Source organism: Vanessa tameamea, chromosome 7 (assembly GCF_037043105.1).
Source record: "Vanessa tameamea isolate UH-Manoa-2023 chromosome 7, ilVanTame1 primary haplotype, whole genome shotgun sequence".
Classification (NCBI taxonomy): Eukaryota; Metazoa; Arthropoda; class Insecta; order Lepidoptera; family Nymphalidae; genus Vanessa; species Vanessa tameamea.
Window position 1 is genome coordinate 8,775,969 of NC_087315.1, and position 21,152 is coordinate 8,797,120.

At 30.2% G+C, this 21,152-nt stretch overlaps 1 protein-coding gene across 2 annotated transcripts in view; it reads left to right on the top strand.

Moving 5' to 3' along the window:
• Positions 1-1,629: 1,629 nt before the first annotated feature.
• LOC113401301 (phosphatidylinositol 4-kinase beta) overlaps positions 1,630-21,152 on the top strand; it is a 29,662-nt gene continuing 10,139 nt past the window's right edge. Inside the window, exons 1-3 of one of the 2 annotated variants that reach the window (XM_026641155.2) lie at positions 1,630-2,195; positions 16,391-17,282; positions 20,816-21,016. In XM_026641155.2, coding sequence (XP_026496940.1) covers positions 2,107-2,195; positions 16,391-17,282; positions 20,816-21,016 — 1,182 coding nt within the window. In that variant the 5' untranslated portion in view covers positions 1,630-2,106. Of the gene's footprint in view, positions 2,196-16,074; positions 16,312-16,390; positions 17,283-20,815; positions 21,017-21,152 lie in introns of those variants that run through there. The other variant, XM_026641156.2, reaches the window with a different exon arrangement.

Sequence of the window (21,152 nt, forward strand, 5' to 3'; positions counted from 1 at the left end):
GCGGAATAAATTTAGTTGAGTAAGCTGTTCTTTCGAAATGTAATCTTTTTTCTTTAAATCTTTCAATATCACGGCTATGTTGACAACACGTTTCTTCAGTCTTTTATTTTGTTGAACTAGCACTTTGTTTTTTTTTCTGCAACAGTTTTTTCTTGCATGTTAATTCACGTACGCGTTTTTTAAGTGCTGCTTTTCTGGGTGTTTCAAAAATATCTACCATAACCAGTATGCTGACATTGTCGAGACTTGTCGGGGAGTTTTCAATATTTATGTTGATGTGTTCCTGGGAAATAAAACAATATAAGTAAAATATATCTCGTCACTATTAAGGTAGGCTAGAAATATATATATGTGTACGACCTTTGTTTGAAGAATATTTATCGGTAGCTTTGAAATGATTGCTACAAATTCTACTACTTTTTGAAGGCGTCTAACTGCATTCACTTCTTTGTTTACGAACAATTGCCATCCATTCTTGAAGCCGAATCTCAGAAGTTGGAAACCTACGAAGAAAAGACGGTAAATAGTCAAACTCGCTGTTGTCAAACAGTAAGGTAATATAAACGATTTATTTCTTTGTTTACGAACAATAGCGTTCCACTCTTGAAGCCTGATTGCAGTGGTACCTTTATTTTAATATATTATGTTAATGATAAACTATTTATATTTTCTTTTCTTATATTCGACAAGTTTAATTTATAATTAAGTGTATCAAACAAAATTATAAGAAGGTTATTAAAAGAAAAAGAGAACTCTGGAGTAAAGATGACTTTACTGCCTAATATTCGCATCTGTACTTTTATTCTATGTCCGGAACGCACGCATCCTTGTCGTTCTTACGACAAAAAATGTATTTTCCATCTCTTTCTTTTTTCTAACCTCCAAATATCAGAATATTAGAAAAATAAATGAAATATATTAATAAATCAAAGTATATTGCTTACTTACATGTGGTATGAGATCCTTTGTGTTTTATTAACTCGTTGTATCGTAATTGGTACACTTTCTAAATACACACGATGACATTTGGATAGTTATTACGAGGAGCGCGAAACGTAATACTCGTTGTCGTGCGCAACACAGACTAAAGACAATACGTCCCAATTAGGACGTTTTCTAGTCTTCACCTTTTGCGCGTTTATAACATATCTGTTTCCTAGAACATCATTGTATACTACTATATTATTGATTTAATACAACATTAAAGCCATACCATCTTTTTATTTATAATTATATCTTAAATTATAATAAATAAGCTTAAAATTTCGAAAGCACGATTATTATTTTAAAAGTATTCAATAAATATTAAACACAAGATTTCTTTGTTTTATTTCCTTGTTTTTGGTCTAGTTTTATATTTAATTATGCAATATCTTACTAGTCATGTAAATTAAATTAATGTGTAATTCAAACACGATAGAAGTAAAACTTAATAATAATTATTATTTTTTGTTTTCGTTCTCTTATAACAATGATTTTAAAGAACTTTCACTTAATAAATGTATTTATAGTTTAGGATGAATGTCAAAATTTTAATTATTATCTGTAAAAAAACCCGTCAAAAATAATAGAGTTTATTTCATTTCCCAAACCCCCTTCCTAATTATCTATCATAGTCTATACTCTATAATGCATTCTGACTCTACATCGTCTGGAAAAACCATTGACGGGTAGTGGCGTTGTCGTCGTTAAATATATTTGTGCGTGACTTATGGTGTAACAAAATAACAAAAACTGCATAAAGTTAATGTGAATTAAGAATAATGTTATTCAAAAAATTATCTAGTTGAAATTGTGCTTATTGCTTCATCTACATATTCATTGGAATCTATTATATTATATTCTGTATTCTACAAAAATAAAAAGTTTCTTTTTAGGATTTTGTGGATTTTCTTTTTACGTGATAATAAATATAATGGTTTAACTATCAATAAGTAAAATTTTGAGGTTTTCGTTCACATCACGTTCCCGCTAAAGAACTAAATCGTAGTGAAACGTTTCCGACTGATTGTGGTACATTATCGACGCCATGTTGTTATTTACTCTTTGATTTTTCACTTTTTTTGTTATGGGTTTTGTGTGTTGTGGATAAATCAGTGTGTGAGCATGTTGGAAGATGTTCCCATACACGGAAGTCGCAGTGATTCCAAGACCAAACCTCCTACTCACCAAAGAAACCTTAGTTTGGATTTTAGGTAAGTTTTGTAATGCTTGAGGTAAACAGTGAGTTTATTTATCTATATGGCTAATTATTTAGCATTTATATGTTTATTTGCGGTTAGTACTCTAAATTTAGATGTATAAAAACATTAAAATTAATTGTTATACAAATCACAGTTGTTACATTAATATACATTTACAACCTTAGAGGAGTCTTTATTCTATTTAACATTTAGCATGGTAAAGGCCAACGTAATTACAGCCATCATAGTTCGATTATTTATCTTAATACTCAATATTTATTACTATCATTGATCTAATATCAGTACACTTGTAACTGTTTACAAAAATATTTATTTCCTTTTTTATATATTTTAGACTATTATTAACATATTATAAGTCCTGTACAATTTATGACTGAGAAAAAAAGTTTGTCGGAAGGTGAATTTGCGTATCTCATTTAAAGTAAAATTATAAAAATTAATCACTTCACATAAATATTGAAAGGTATATATCTAATCATTCATTAGATTTTACAGCAACATTGCTAACAATGATCAGATAGGATATTTATCCAAATTAATTCTCTTTAAGACATGAATATACTATATATGTGCGATTAATAATTGTTTTAAATTAATCGATCACATATTTTTGCTATTAAATTTATTTATGTTATAGTTACAAAGTTCTGCTCCAATAAGAGTTACATGTTACCATATCAGTAACAGGTTTAACATTTTTGTTATTTATTTAGACCTGTTACTTGATTCAATTGTTTGCAATGTATTCTCTTTAGGAATACTTTGTTTTGAAGTTATAAATATGATAAATAATTGAAAGTGAAGAATTTTCCATCATAGAAAAAATGAATTAACAATTTACCTTAATATTATACAATATGCATGCATAGATTTTAAATAATATGCTTGTGATATAAAATTTGAATGGAGCTACATGAATAACTAAATATTATAATCTTTATGAATGTTACTATTTTGTGGACACATACACCAAAGCAACAGTATTTGTATATTAAATTTGTTTGATTCTTTACTTTCTTAATCGTAATGCTATATAAAATTACTTTAATGATAGCTAATACTTTGAATTGACAAATGAGACTTAAACAATATTATGAAAAATGATAACTGATGATAAGATTTTCCCAGTAATCAAACCATATCCAAAGTCTTACTGTATGTCCTATAGTATGTTGGTAAATGAAATAAATTGTTACTAGGATGTAATTTTATGTGTTCATCTTGGTTGGGTGAAAACAACAACTTGTTAGAAAATAAGTAAATTGTTTCAGGAATTATTACAAATCTGAACACCTACACAAAAACAGCCTGGTGGAATAATATTCAATGCCCTCTATATTAGTTTTACTTATGGTCTGTTATTTTATGTAATCTAATTACATACATATTTTATTTAAAGTTATCAAAATAAGACATAATCAAGATGCTAGAAATAGAAGTCCTCTTTGCAATTATAACGTCTTACATGTATAATTATCTCAAGTCATTAAAGAAGAGTAATTAACAAATTGGTACTTGTCATTAATATAACTAGGTCATAGTAAAACAAGATTCAGGTAAATATTGGTAGTATAGTATGTAGGGCATTGAGATCAGGTGAATGGACGGGAGCGAAAGTAAAAGTGGCCGGCGCACGGTCCGTCGACGAAAAGCAGCACCCGTTTCCTGACGCTAACGTTAACATTTTTTGACATCTTAGTTCGGAGCAGAGTACTAGGTAATTTTCACTATTATGTTAAAGATTAAAAGTTTAAATCTTTACATCAATTAATCTTTGCGCGTTCTTGCTGAAGGAGGAGATAGATAATTTACTAAAAAACTCACTCGTTTATTATACTGTGCTATGATTCGACATTTAAAGCAGCTACCGATTTATATCTACTTATAAAAAGTAACAAAGATCCAACCAAGTTTTCACGGTATATAGGCGTAACAAGGTTTCATATTGATCAGCGATGTTTTTCATCATGGAAACAAGAGCTTACATTAATTTCAATGGCTTCACGTTTAGGGTTTTTGTTTATTTCGTAGAAGACTGTTCCTAGTTTTAATAAAATATTTTATAAATTTTAATAATCGATCAAGAACAAATAGGACACGAGCACTCAATAATTGTTATCGAAAATATGAAACATAAACTTACTTCCGTATAATAATAAACTTACAAGACTACACAATAGACACTGACCAGCAGCCTCATATGCGTGTAAAAATAGTTTTATGTCGTGATTTTTTTTAATATAGAAATAGCGACATTAACAAAAGCCGTGTGTGGTATGGGCATCGTTTAACAGTGGATTTTGCAAGAGACGCTTGGCAATTTTTGTGACACGCAATTTTGCGATCTATCACTTAAGCACTTTAAAGTTTAAACACACTTGTGGTGAACAGATCTAAATTCAATCAAGATAATGATTCATATATATATATATATATCGTTTTCTACTGATTCAAAATTTAAAAAGGTATTTTTATTTACAGAAAAATGATTAAAGTTTTTATTTTAGATATTTTGCTTAAGATTAATTATTGTGTGTCAAATAAATTAAACAATTTATGGCGTTTTTGCACTTGAAATGTCGTCGAAGTTTCGCAATTTATTTAAACAATCGTTAACACAATTCCTTAGTCACATATTAAGACATCCAACAAACTTACAGTTTTCTTTTGAATCGTTTTTTTAGACAGTATTTACACGGAAAGCTTCTGATCATTATAATAGCTCAAAAATTATACAGACAAAGACTTTAACCGTCCTAAAATCATAAAATATTATAAATATACACCATATCTGATTTAGATCTAGAAATAATGATTTAGAAATTTTAGCGTACATCACGCTTAAATTTGTAATCAAACAATTCTCATAACTCTTTATAATATTAGAATAATATATCGCTACAATAATAAATACTAATTTAATATCAAAAATTGTTATATATTTTTGTAGCTAACTTTACATAAGTCGTTCTCACATTACTTATCAATCAAAAACAATTGACTTTTAGAATAGAATGTAAGCGACCTCCATTAAACCAATGTGCGGTGGACCGACCAAGGCCTTTTTCATTGTGATTTTATATGCTTAACCATTAGAACATTGCCAGAAATTTATTTATTAACTGAGTATGCTACACATACATTCATATTAAAAATAATATGATAATTCTGTTAATTGTTTATCCATAAAATAGCTAAGTAATATAAATGTAGTATGTTAAAAGGATTTAAGTAGAAACTTAATACTTATGATAAATTATAGTACACTTTGATGTGCTCGAGCGAATTGAGCAAAATTTAAGCCGAATATTTGCCGAAGTCAAATGTTCGATAAACCAGCCTAATATGCCGAGTAAAAATGTTTGTAGATTTTATAATCCAAACTTTGCTTTAATATATTTATATAATATTGTATCGTTGGAACATGTACATATTCGATATATAACGCGATTAGATTAGATAAAGTATATCACAAGTTTATAGCTTAATTTTTGTATGTATATATTTAGTTAGCTCTATTTATATATATTTATATACTACAAGTATTTAGTCTATTTGTTCCAAAATAAATATAAACAAGCAACAGTTCAAAGACAATGAAAATATGATGTCAGCTCAGAGTAATTGCATCTGTTTTATAATATTATAATGAACAATATTTTCTTTAAGTGTGTATAACATATGTTCTATTGCTCCATATATTTTTAAACGATGTTACATTGTTCTATTTTCTCTGAAAAAGTAAACTATGTGTTTTAAAGTCTTTTTTTATGTATGAGGTTTTTTCTACATTACTACCAGTTGCTACCAACAATAAAACAATAGGTAATTATACGAAGCCACTAAATGACTGAAAATTATTGCGAAAGAAAGTTGGAGTGATGAAGAATAAGATAACGCTAAGATAGCGCAGAAAATGAAATCATTAGCTAGTTAGCTGTGACCCCAGAATAGAGCGCGCCTATACATGTCGCAAAAAAGGGTGACGAATGTGTTCTTCTGGCATAACTCTAATATATAAAGTTGTCTTTTTTTCTTAATAGAACTAGTCATTTCGAATTCCGCTTCATGACGATTGTGTAGTCATCCCGATAAATGTATAGCTTTCATAAATAACGTCAAACTCAGAATAACTTGTTATTACGAACACATGGTTAATTCAGAAATAAAATATTTATTTAATATGTTAATTGTAAGATTTATTTAGCAAGTAAACAAATAGGTTTTACACATTTGTGTAACTCAGGAAATAATTAGTAAAAAACGATTGTGATTACGACTAGAGAGGAAAAAAAACCTTTCATAATATTGCACATATTTGTTTCTTATTACGGTTCAGACCTTAATAGTAAATTGGCCTTTACCCATCTGTAGGCCATTTTGGCAGGGTTACTTGTAGGCGTATGCACTAGGCGTTCAAATATTCGACTACGACTCTATACAACGATACAATAACAGTTTAAATGCTTACCTTAAACTTAGAAAAAAATATTTAAGGAAAATTTTATATAATTTAAGGTATCTTATTAAGTTTTTAACAATCGTGTCCTCGTGTACTTTTAATTAAATTATGTCATTGTTTATTATAAAGTTTTTCTTTACGTCGCTGAACCTTGACATAATTGCGTTCACCGTCATAGGACACTTGGATTAATATCAGATCTACGATAAGCCCGCGTGTAATTAATAAACATCGTTATACATTATATTTTTATAATAGATGTATTCACTTATGAAGGTGCGTCCCTGCAGGTCAAATTATATCATCGGCGTGCATTAATATAAGCATAAGACGGCTAAGAGTAAAGACAGTAAAAAAAAAAAAATACAACATTATATTTGTTAACATTTTTTTTATTAGAAATCCGATAATTTAATATGGAGGGGCGCGCCTTCGTAAGTGAATAGATCTATAATAATGAAATACATCAATCAAGGAATAATGAATCGTGTGTCTATTCCAAGAAAATATATTATACTTAACTAAAAATAAAAGGGGATTTTAGCTACGTAAAGACATTGATGAATAGCCAAAACATTGATATAAGTCGTTTTGATTTCATGGCCGTTTGTCACGTTGACTGCCAACCCTCAAGTCAGTGTTCTTTAAAAATGTTAACTTTGTGTTTTGGTTCACACTTACGTTTATTCCTAAAGTATTAGAACTTAAAAAGTAACACACCGATCCTAAAATAACTGATACCGGGTATCATATCCTGTACACATCTACTAGAACATGTCCTGCGTAGTTGGCTAGGTACATTAGCTGTCGTGGCCGAAATTGGTCAGGATAACATCATCATCATATATTATAATAACTAATATGTATTTTCTATACAGATTCAACTTAAATATATGCACAGCAGGTGATTATACATACAGTTAATTACAATCCTTTGTAGTGGTGTCAAGAGAGCACAGTTCATTTTGCTATTGTCACAGGATATAGAAGAAACGCAGGTGACGCGTAACTACACACAGAAATTCTGTCATTGACCTCTTTATATGGGTTTATAATAAAGAATGCACGAATAATTCATTTTACGTTTTCATAATAGAGCAAAACTTACGAATTTAAAATGGTCATATCGATAAATAAAGTAAACTTTATAAAATCTGAACATAACATAATTAAAAAATATATATAATTAAATTAAGTTTTTCTCAAAACAAAAAATCCGAAAAAGTGTTCTCTGCAATATAAATTTCGACGTCATACCTTTTCTTTGCTTGATTTTCTTAAAAATGTTTAAAAACTCTACTCTGTAGCTCAATAACTATGTCAACTGTCAAGTAATATTGTTTAATGTCTATGTAGCCCGCCAAACGGTCCTTTTAGAGCTTTATTAGGTGTATTGGTATTATTATACAAGCTGTGTTGGTTTTTATCCGCATGATCCTAGGAGATAGACTTGCACATTACATATGCATGTATAATATATTACTTAAATAAACGAACAAGATTCTCTTATCTAACCTAGGTAATAAACCTTTCCCAAAATATGAGAGCTCGTCAAAATTAATTCAAGTGATTTGTCGTTTTCTGCAAAAATGTATTAATATTTTTGAATAGGTTAATATTATAAAACCATTAAACAATATACAAAATAAATAAAAATGTCGAAATTACGAAATTCAATTCAATATTAATCTCCATCTTCTATGAGATGCTTGAAATAAAATTTCTTCTTGCAGTGTGTGGCGTCACCTGATTTTTAGATTTATTGTTCTCCAATACCAACAATAAGCATTCTGTAGTATTTATCGTTCGCGACTATCGTAGCCAACCATTGTAGTTCGAGCAGGCATATCTCACCGACTCAATTAGTATAGCTACAAATAAATTAAAAAAATAATTAAACCCAATCGATGAAGTCAGTGTTTCCACTTCTGGAATCTGAAATCTCTTATGTAAAGTTGAACTCGGAATGACTATTACATAGTTTGAATTATTTAATTTTTTAACACAAACGAGATATAGTTTTAATATTCAAATTTATCACGTAAATATATTAAATGGCAATACTTACAAAAATCAGTATTTAATAATTATTTTCAATATGTATCACGCTGTATTTCACATTAAGACATATTAATAAAAGACATGAGTAACAGTACTTAGACCAACTGGGGGCTTTTTGAGGACACAATAGACGGAAATCATCAATCAACATTCTCATTTCTCACCCACGGTTCGGGAGTTCACTATTCTTATTAGTCTTATGAATGAAGGTCTTTTTATAGTAGAACTTAATGTTTTTTTTATTGTCATGTAAAAAAGTCATAAGTGCTACCACTACTACTGTTACTACTATTTTATTAGTTATTTTTTTTTTAGTTTTTAGTAGGATTATGATATAACATTTGTATTGAAAAAACTCGTAAAGAGTATGAAAGTGTGATTTTGTTTTAAATTTTTAAGGGATTCGGTCATGGATTATATATATTTTTTTCCGCTTAACAAAATAAGTTGAAGAAATATCTGTGTGCATATGTATCTATAGCCTATTCCAATGGAAGTAGAAAAAAAGATAAACGAACCTTAGATTTACGTATTTCATGCGATTTGCTAATAACTTAGCTATATTGTGCACTACTAAGAGTATATGATTAATATATCTTTACTTATAGTACAACACTATTACAGTTAACTACTTATTTCTACTTTAATTTTACTTAAAAAAATTCCGATTACAGTTTCGTTGACGTTTAAACGCCATTTTTTCGTAAATCCATAGTGAATATCACAGATTAATCAAGCTCTCGACCAATGATATCGCGTCAATTTGCAGTCAAATGTGGTTTAGTTGGATTTTTTCCTGCTAAAAATTTGAGAATACTTCAAACGCTTGAAATAAATACTTATTTTAAAAACGAACTAAGAGCTAGTATTCTTATTTCTAATCAGTTGCATATAACTCACAATAGAATTGCGTAACGCTGAAAGAGTTGTAACAATTATTTTATGGTGTAAGGGCGTAATATAGTATTTAAGCCACGTGTGAAGATAAGATAATTAAAAATACTATTATTTTACTCTCAGAGTTATCAAAAAGTATTGTTATCCACATAGAGTACGAACAATTACTTTATTCTGGATGTTATGTAACTTAAAATCTAAACGTCTGGTGCGTCTAAAGCATCTGGTGTATTATTGGTCTAATTATAACATGTTAATTGCTACATCATAGTCGTATATAATAGATAATTTACTAAATATCCAATTTGGGTCTTTTATTTACTTTACTAACTTATTCAAGAACAAAATTAAGTAAGTAAGTATGAGTAGGTAAATTTAACATTTACTTTTAATTGTAAGAAAGATTTTTCGAAAGGTTGTCAATACTGAACTGTTCCTTGTTCATATGAAATAACTTCAATACAATTATTTATCCTATTTTAATTATAAGATTATAATATACTGTACTATGAAATTGAAATACAAGTATATGTTTTTGTTTTCTATTTAACATATTAGTCGTACTTTACTTAGTCAAAGTAACAGAATATTCATAATTCTGATGTACGTGACTTGCTATTATTTGGTTTATAAGCAATGAAATTACGTTGATGATACTATAATTTACGGATTATTCGAAAAGTGAGCTTCCTACCACAACTGATAGGCAATTTGATTTCTTCATGCGAAGACAATGGAACGTAAAAAGCCTCTGCCATGCGTGACGGAAGAATAATTATGAATAACGACGGGGGTCAGGACAACCGAGTAGCCAGTCGATAACTCATGCACTTAAAACTTAACTATCTCGATGTTTGTTTTGTACAAAAGCAAAATTATAATTAAAATGGCAAATGTTTGCTTATAAATACAAATATATAATTGTATTCATGAAAAAACCGAAAAACAAAAACGACATTACTTAACGAGTAACCGAAAGCGATCAGTACTTGTCGTTGATTTTATTTATTTTAATGATTTATTTATCAAAAACTGGTTTCAAACACTTCGCTCACTTCCAACAAGGACAGGTGGATACATTCTCCAATTCGGATTTTAAGTACTTGATACATACATTCATTTTTTAACCAAATTCACAAGATAAAGTTTGTAGTGTTACAATTTTTTCTATTGAATTTAGTATTATATGTTGTTTTTACGAATCGTCTATATATATTTCTATGACAAATGTAATGTCAATGAATAACAGAAAATAAACGGATGGACTCAACCTTTTTTTAAAATAAACATGTTAAATCTTATTGCCAACAGGGCTGCCAGTATGTTTGCTGGTAGATTTCTTATGGATATATATTATACATCTAAGGAAATAAAAATCTCAATATATTGAACATTATTAACTTTCAAAATGTTGAAAACCATTATATTAAAAAGTCATCTAAAGAAAACTTTGTAATGCTATTCGGAATGATTGCTTATTGCGAGTTGGCCAGAGTGGTTAAAGGCGCAAGACAGTAGATATCAAGGGACATAGTATTTTAGTTTCCATATATAAGGAAGGCGTGTAAGAAATATTTATTAAAGTGACAAAATCGATTGGCAACCGCTCACTTACCATCTAGTGTCCTTTCTATTCGTCTGCCTCTTTCCGCCTGCATTAAATAAATAAAAATTTAAGCTGTATGAACATCTGTCTACAAGATATATATTTTTTTACATACTATAGACATGATGCTACGAGCCAACTCCGCATCTGCGATGGCATGCTGCGAATCCCATACTGCGACAGATGGTTTTTCAACTAACCAATCAGCTTTTCACATAGCGACAGCTGCATTATCTCTATACCTGATTCGAATAACCGCTTTACAAAATATGAATAAATGAATTGATTCGCTAGCACGGCCTAATTTAGGTAGATCTGTTGTAATAGTAAATAACAATCACTGGGTCAACCTTAACGTAATATATATAAATATATATGTAGATTATTTTGCCAGACAAGTCTTGTGAAGATTCGACAAAAAATAGATATCATATCTAATAGCCATAACTCCCTTTATGTTACAATTTATTTACGTTCTAAGCAACGTGGCCTTGAGGAGTAAACAACTAGAGTGTAGCAAGTGGGTAATTATTACATTTTCATCATTTTTTATGTAATAAATAGTTGTTTAATCGATTTCAACAGGGTAAATAATTGTATGTCCTGCGTTCGAGCCCATTTATTTATTAACATTATTGTTTTGGTAGATGACAGGTGTACCTGTGCACTTAGCACTTAACTAAGTACATAACCTTTTTACTCGTTTTAAATTCATACATATTTTGATATAAATATTATATATTTTTCTTCATTACAAAAGTGATGATTTTAGGATATGGCCTTGCAAACAAAATTTAAATTGCCTTGGAGCATTTATCAAGTGTATCGAAATTTGTAGAAAATAAGGTACATTTATCGTTTACAATTTTATTTATCTGCCGTTTTGTTTAAATAAAACCAAGATGACCAACGATATTTTCAAACACCGCAATATTAGTACATCAATCAAGTTTTTGTATTATATTATATCCATAGTTCCGTTTAACCTATTTTATTCAAACATTGTGTATGCCAACCGCTTTTGAGTTCATTACACTTTGGGGTTAATGTATCTATATCTGGAAAGAAATCTGTAATATTAAAGTTTCATATGAATTGAACCATAAATTTGTATAAAAGTGAACCCGTCAAAGTTTTCCAAAGAATGGAACTTCGATAGATTTTATCAACGAATATAAACATTTAACAATGTCGACGAATAGTCGTTTGAGGTTTGTGAAAACGACAAAGTATTAAGAAGTATAAGTCCTTTGATGAATCATGGTGCCTAGTAATTTTGTCGGTCAAAATGTAGGCGGACTAGTATACGTGTTTATTTTAAATGTTGAGGTCATTGTTAATATCCTACAGCTTTTAATTATGTATGTATTAATCGTATCTATAACTCTGTACAATATTGTACAAAACAAACTCACTTATCGTCGTCTGTGCGCTTAGCTCTATAAAATACGCAACGGATTTGCGGTTTTCATCATTAAATATGTATAATACATGCATTTTATAGCAGAGAAAAGCAGAACATTTCAACATTCCTAACCGAAAAAAAAAAATCCTTTTAGGCTTGTTTTTTAATCAAATATATATCCTTATTATATAGATCCATATTGTACCCGCGTGAGGAGACACCCAAGATGGGTAGCTAGTTGTAAATTGTAAATAAATATAAGAAAACAACATTTCACCTTCATACATTAAAGGTAAGTTAAAGTGAAATTTAAATTCATCATTTCTTTTATCCGGTATAATTAATAAAATATGATGTCTTATCCAAACTCTTACTATTAAAAAAAATACTTATTAATAAATATTATAAACACAAAGTGCAGGATTTATTCATCGATTTTTTTTAATAACTGTGTTGTTTGTTGACACAAGAGCAGTGTCAATGAAGCCGTACGACAGATGGTGGTACCGTTAATAAGTGGAATGGGCTTAGCTATTTATTAGATTACGTACCCGCATGCTCACTTTGGACAATATAACCATTATTACGTGTATGCATTAACTGATGTATCTCTAATAAATCGGTTGTTTAAAAACTAGTATTATTGAAATATTATTAACTAACGATTTATTGATTGCCTTTATATCCATTAGCTTAACCCATTGAACATTCATTTAATAAAATTATTCAGTAGAAAGTTACTTAGATATATGTATTGTTTTAACTTATTCAGGGGCAAATTAATAATCTGCTTGTCATAGAACTTTCACATTATATTAGTATATAATATTGTGATTCACACTTTATATAAAATGTTTACATGCGTATACGTTTTAATGTCAATGTTAGCAGTGCAGGAAACATGTCCAGAAAAATTGAGATAATTTGGTTTAGCTAAATAATAAACGTTGGTTTTGTTTATTTTTTATATATTGTTGGTATAAACACTTATCAATAATTTTTTCAATGAAATTCATTGTTATAATGTTGCGGTAGAAATTAAATCTTTTTGAAAGAACGGATGTCTTGGTGCGATTGTATTACCAATTACATACAGTATTTGAAAAAAACTCGGTTATTAAATAATTAATTAAAAATAATATATTTATTTATATATATATTTTTATATGCAATGTCAGTATTATATTATGTATTTTAAAATACAACGCATGTATACATATGTATATAGTATTGTCGTTCTTAGTACGAAAGTATATTTGAAATCTTACGAAAGTTTCGCGCTACGGTCCAGAAGCGTTTGAGAGTATACTTTTGCAATCTTTTACATTATTAGCAAATAGTATACTCGTCGCATATTAATCTGATCATATAATGTAGTGGGTACTGTACGAGTGTATAGACATGCTGTTGAGTAATATTAAATTTACAGTTGACATAATTTTACTATAGTTTTTAAACATTGTGTGCAAAGCGTAAGTATTATTAAATAAATTTGAATTTACAATGACAACAACGAAAAATTCCTAGTAGCAATTGGATGACAAGCGTGTCATAATAGTATGAACAATACTTTTAAGTTAAGAATATAAATCAAATGTATAATAGGTCCTGTAGAGCGTAATACGTTCTTATAATATAAGGGCACGTCACTAGTTTACAATTGTATCTTCATTTATAAACCTTAATATTAAGGTATCAATATTAGATTACAGAAGGATTATATTTGGTTACGTAAAATATTTGTATTGCGAATTTTATTCAGAGATCGATCTCAATGTATATTCTATACAGTTTTCTAGATAATATTTAAGAAGTTGCTTGTTTTTATTGAATACTATTGTATAATTTAATATTCCTCGTCAATAAGAAAGTGAGCATAGAGCGCTAAGTAACACGGCAAGGTTGAAAGAGTCGTTTACTTTCGCGCTTCGTTCACGATTTTTAAGCTGGAGATACGTACAGATATAATTTTTTGACCGACTTCACTATGTATAGCTAAGTGAAAACAGAACCCATCCGAGTGCAAAGTCACATACCTACTACAAAATAGGAATTGTTATTTTCTACTTTTTTATTACTATTATGTTTAAATTATGTTAATGTTACAGAAATGAAGTATATTATGTTCTTTATATAGTTAAGGTTCAGAATTAAATTGAAATTATTTAAAGATACAATACTCCATAGTTATAATTTGAAATTCATGCGTCAAAATATTGACTAAAATATAGTTTATATGCATCATGATATTTCGTATTATAAAAGTGATTTTGATGTTAGTAAATTTAAACTGTTAGGAGTTTGCTGTTGGCACAGATGTTGAATGTAAACAATGCTCTAATAGAAATGATTATAGCGAATCTTAAGGTTAAGTGGTGTCCCATTTATACGAATAACATCTATTTAATTCCAATCACTCTTGATAGGAACAATATTTTTGCCTCTATTATTAACTATTTGTTTTTATGGAACCGTTCTCTTTAATGTCAACAATTATATTAATTAGGTAGAAGTTTTAATATCAAAAGAATCATCACTCTTTTTGTTAAAAATCTGTTTCAAATCGTTACATTTTCAATCGTTAATATAAATAACGTCGTCCTTTTTTATCCTATCTCACTGTGGAATGTGTCATTTAACACATAAAACATACATGTCAAAACATTGAAAATGCTCTAATAAAAAAGCAAATTGAACGCTGTGTATATTTAATTAACTTAACTTAGAAATTAAAGTTGACCATTACACATATCGATGGAAATAGGACATATGTTAAAGGCATGCTACATTGGGCCCATGTACGATAACGGTCTAAAAATAACGATGTTAATTCGCTTCCTACACGGGCTCGAATGGAACGTTCGCTTATTAGCTTGCATGAAACCTGTACTTCCTATGATTACTAACTAAGACTAAAATATTTAAGTGGTGATCAAATCAGGGGCCCATATCGTTTTTCCTCTCCGTATACTGTTAGTACATCTGGCTTGTCTACGTTAAGTAAAGCGTATAATATGCTATGCAAACTTATTAATTATTATAATTGTCAATGCCATTTTGTCATTGACATTCATAGCACTGCAAATTGAACGGTAAAAGTAACTATGTTTATTCATATGTAGAATACAAAATATCTTGTTATTTAAAACTATAACTTGTAAATGAATGTTTTTATCAGTAATTATATATATTAAATTAAATTTTAACAAAATGATTAACCGAGAATGACTGATATCAATTACATTATTAATTTCATAGTTACCTAATTAACTATTTAATTTTGAAGATTTAGATGAATATGCATTTGCATGAATATGAATAAGATCTTGGTCCAGTATTTCGTTAAATGTTCAGTCGCGTTCTAGCTGCGTAATCGAGGTGATCCTTATTGGACTGGTATGCGGTGCGTTGTGTCTACTGCCTACAAACCTCCGATTGCGTAAAACAGTTTACCGTGCACTCACGAAGTAGTTGGACGTGTGTTAGCAGCTATACAGTGTTTAATTATGTGCTACAGAACATTTCAAACAATGACTTTATTAAATAGTTCGTGCACAGTTTTGTGATATAAATGATCTTAAATTTAAGTGTTACTTGTTTTTGCTTGTTAAACTGAAAATATGGTTAGAAAAATTATAGTAGTAGGAATTCGTCATTATGAAGATCCATTTGATATGTACGTTTAAAACTACAGAGTTTATTTTAAAACAATATGACATACTCCTTTCTTAACAATTGTTTATTTTTGCCCATAGACATGTGACGGGCGCGAACGGGCCGCCGGCGGGATGCGGCCACCAGAGGAACAGATCTCTGGATTCTGTTTTACAAAGGATACCGGAAGATATGACACCGACGTCGCCGGACGGTGCACCGCTTCGAATATCGTGCGAAGCGCCTGCGCCAAGGCTTGCACTACCACCCGAAGTTCCCACTGGGTCCGATGACTCTGGCATTCATACTCCGCCAGACGGAAATGACGAAGAAAGACCTCAACCTCCTGCTGCTGCCAGATCAAGAGAAAGTCTCGATTCGGGCAATCCAGAAGAAACAGAGAAACCTCCGGATCCGCCCGATACGGTTAGCGAACCACCAGCTACGACTAGTAGTGCTACTGAAACGGCAAAAAACAAAGACTTTCTTCTACGACTTTTTGAGAGTAAACTGTTTGATATGAGTATGGCTATTACGTATCTTTTCAACTCTAAAGAACCAGGTGTGCAAACCTACCTAGCTAACAAATTGTTCTCATTCCCACACGAAGATGTAGACTTTTACCTCCCACAATTAGCTACAATGTACATTGAAATGGGAGACGTAGCAGACGTTTTACGACCATATTTGGTGTATCGGTGTAAACAAAGTGCACAGTTTTCCCTTCGATTAGCGTGGTTGTTAACAGCGTTTAGTGGAGATGCGAAGAGGTCGAGAGCGACGAAGTTAAAAGACTCTATTCTAGCGGAGGAAATCAGGCCGGCTGCACGGAGAGGTCATCACAGATCGCAATCTGATGCCTCTGCGTTGAGGCTAGCTACGCCATCAGGAAGGCATTTGGGAGACCTCGCCTCTGGCCGTGCCTTTGAAAACGGTTGTCTCTGCGGCGAGCAATGTTCATGCGGGGCGCCAAGGTTAGAGCCTCAAACAAAGGTAAATACATATTTTATTATATTAATTATTATTAACGTTTACTAACATGTTTTATAGAAATTCCCATTTAAACGTTGATATTTAATCAGAAACATTTTTCTTCAGTATCTCATCATATTCATATAAATATATAAATCAAAGCATTTATAATCAAATTAATGATAAAAAATGTCAAAGATTAATGTTGATAAGAAATCCATAGAAGCGTATTTAAATTCGAAAGGGAACTTATAACTATTTTTGAACTTAGAAAAAAAAATCCAAATCATTAATGAGAGCTCAATATAAAATGACTAGATCGACTGAGTTGAACTTGAACAGTAAATTTGCAAAATTCCTTTCTTAGTAAGTGTTTACGTTGCGAACTGAGTAACTATAGTAAATTTCTATTCAATCGGACCTATAGTTTCTGAGCTTTCGTGATGTGACAATGGTGTAGTAGATGTTTATATGTATAGATCTATCGACAACATTAGCAGTAGTGATTGTAATGGTAGGGATACGTTAAAGATTGGTAATATTTGGAACACGCGTCACTGATATTGATTATGTTACTTGCCCCAGATATATAATATTAAATGTTTCAATCGGTACTGTATGTTATATACTCTTAGACTCTTATTAATAAATAATATATTGAATGATGTTATATCACAGGATTGTCTTATAATCTTCATGTGTAAAACAAGTAATTATATACGAACTATTACTATTACCAAATGAGTTACATTAACATAATAGTACGTACATAAACATCATAATAACACTTACGTAATAAATAATTTGCTTTATTATATCGTCTACAAATATCGATTCAATATTCAAGAATTATTTGGAAAGAAGTTAATTATTTTTTTGACTTTAAAATTATCTTAGTTAGAAATTAAACAGAATTAAAACGTAAAAGTACCTGTTTCAAATAATGATCAATTCACAATTTAACAGTATTGATAATAATAACGATTGCCACAATAGTTGACACTATTATAATTACGTTATGCACAATATTTTGTTTACAATTCATCATCTCAATCTGAGGACACGAAATAATGTTAACAAACGTATATTTAGTGTTTAGCTATCTCCTGCACTTATTTAAATTTTAAAAACGTCCGAACGGTTGTCATTACTTTGTCGGAAACAGTTATTGCTATCCGGTTCGTATTAAGAATCGAAATGTTTCCCTTTTCCGCATTATGCGGTAATTACCTAAATGTAAAAGTAATTTGCTTTAAAAAATTAATTCAAGTTATTTTTTAAAAGTCATACATGATAAATTATAATACGCTTGCAATTTTATAATACCTTTTGAAAGTTTTAAGCGCGACTCCGTTTTTAAAGAGCTGGGTACATCCTGTGTAGGTGACATTTAATATTCGAACAATATGGCTATATTTTTAAATGTTTCGTATGACTTAAAACCATTGAACAAATCAAAACTACACGACGTACATTGTATAACATACATTAATAGCAATGTCAACTTTATGTATTTGCTAGGATCTATTAAACTTAGCAATAAGACAACTTAGAGACTCTTTGTTAAGTAAGTGAAGGCTCAGACAAATTGCATTTTGTGAGTAACGCCTCCAATCCATGTATTAAAGTGACATTTTCGATACCACTTAGCTCAGAACAATTTATTAATAATTTTAGAGCAACTTCAATATGTCAGGTATTCGAAGAGGATAATTTTTGCAAAAAATATTGCAAGAATACAATTTGATTATGTTGTTATAAATGCACATTTTAAACGTATGATTATAGTTTTGTAGTATAAACTTTAATTGACTATTATCAAATAACTAAACATTTTAAAATATTACCATTGGAAATTGACAATTGTTAGAGACGATGGCGTTTAGATATTTGGAAATGTCCGTTAGACTTTCTTTCCTTTTATAGACACATCCTGTGAGAAACACTAGATACTATGATAACATTAATATGATACAATGTTACATGATGTGTAACGTTTAGAAAGAATACGAATCTTTCATACGAACACGAATAAGTTCCCCTACATTTTACTATTTACTAAAAATCAAAATTAGAAATATATTTAAAAATAACAATATATTTGAAAACGTCGATCAAAAATTCATTACGTTTTTGGAATGCAATAACACACAATAACTGCGTACGTACGCGTCTTTGTTTTATGCAAACCATAACATAACTGTTATCAATTTACAAGTGCTCTGTTTCAATTTACAATATTATCTATATAATAAATTAGTCACAAAGGGTCATTTTTTAATCACTGTATGAAAGTAAGAATAAATCTACTACATGTTCCTAAAAAAAAAAGAATATTTCTCATTAATTAGTCTCAGTCCAAGCCTGCCTCCGTTGGTACGACCTACGCATCACATTTCTACCGACAAACAACAATACTTTGTTTTGTTGTAATTAGAACCTCCAGGGCAATAACATCTTAGTTCCCAAAAGTTGACGTATTATACACGTTCACTTGGTGGTAGGGCTTTGTGCAAGCCCGTCTGGGTAGGTACCGCCCACTCATCAGATATTCTGCCGCCAAATAACAGTACTCTGTATTGTTGTGTTCCGGTTAGAAGGATGAGTGAGCCAGTGTAATCACAGGCACAAGGGACATAACATCTTAGTTCCCAAGGTTGGTGGCGCATAGGTGATCTAAGGAATGGTTAATATTTCTGACAGCGCCTTTGTCCATAGGCGATGGGGACCACTTACCATCAGGTGGCCCATATGCTCGTCCGTCAACCAATGTCATAAAAAAAGGTGCTTAATAGATTTTACAGTATCAATGTCTATCGTTGGTGATAATAACTTAACTTCAAGTGGCCCAATTGTCAGTCTGCCTACCTACTTTAAATATACAAATAATATAAAAGTCAGTTATGAGTTTCTTTTCAACGTGTTCTGAATATTCTCTTTATTAAAATTTTGAATAGAACACCATTAAAGCTCTATAGTTACGTTAACAAATTATCATTATTTACAATTATGTCACTCGAGACTGAGGCGGTGGACAAGTAATGAAAGAAAAAAAAATCATTATTCGACGTTGAGTAACGTTGTATAACTAATGAAATATGTCGTGATTTAGATTTTAAATAATATAAATTTACATCGGTGTTAAAATGTGAGGAAACTACATTTTATATAACATACAACTTGTCTACCATTTAAGATATCTTAATATATAAACGCATAATTTTCTTGTTAGCAAATAATGAATATATTGTTCCTTGCTTGCATTTATTTCGACAAGAATTAAGAAAGAAGACAACATGAATACTTCAATGTGTAAGAGGGGTCAAAGAACAACAGATGATTTCCGCAATTTGAATGTTTAAAGTTTTAATGTAAATTATCAGACACATAAATGAGTCATTACACTGAAGTATTCATAACTCCAGTTTACTTAAAGGTACGAGTAAATAAGCTATCATTTAACAAGATGACTAATATCTTTAGCGACAAAATCAATAGGGCGTACTCATCAGTTGAACTTTTCTAATATAACGAGCACATGTTTTTATTTTCAGTTTCTCACAGCTCTCACGAACATTGGCCGACAGCTTGCCACGGTGGCCGATAAAGAACGACGGAATGGCCGTCTTCGAGCCGAGTTGGCCACCTTAGACCTTAATTTACCAGCTCGAGTCTGGTTACCTCTGCATCAGAAATCTCACTACGTCTTGAGAATACCGTCTCACGCCGCTGCTGTTCTCAACAGCAAAGATAAGGTACATAGTTTTTCGATCGTAAGTTTAAGTCTTTCTGTATATTTCTATTCCTAATAGTATAGTGAAATTAGAAAATGTTATATTAATATTATGAATTTTAGTATTAAATTCCCATTTAAAATGCAATTCATAATGC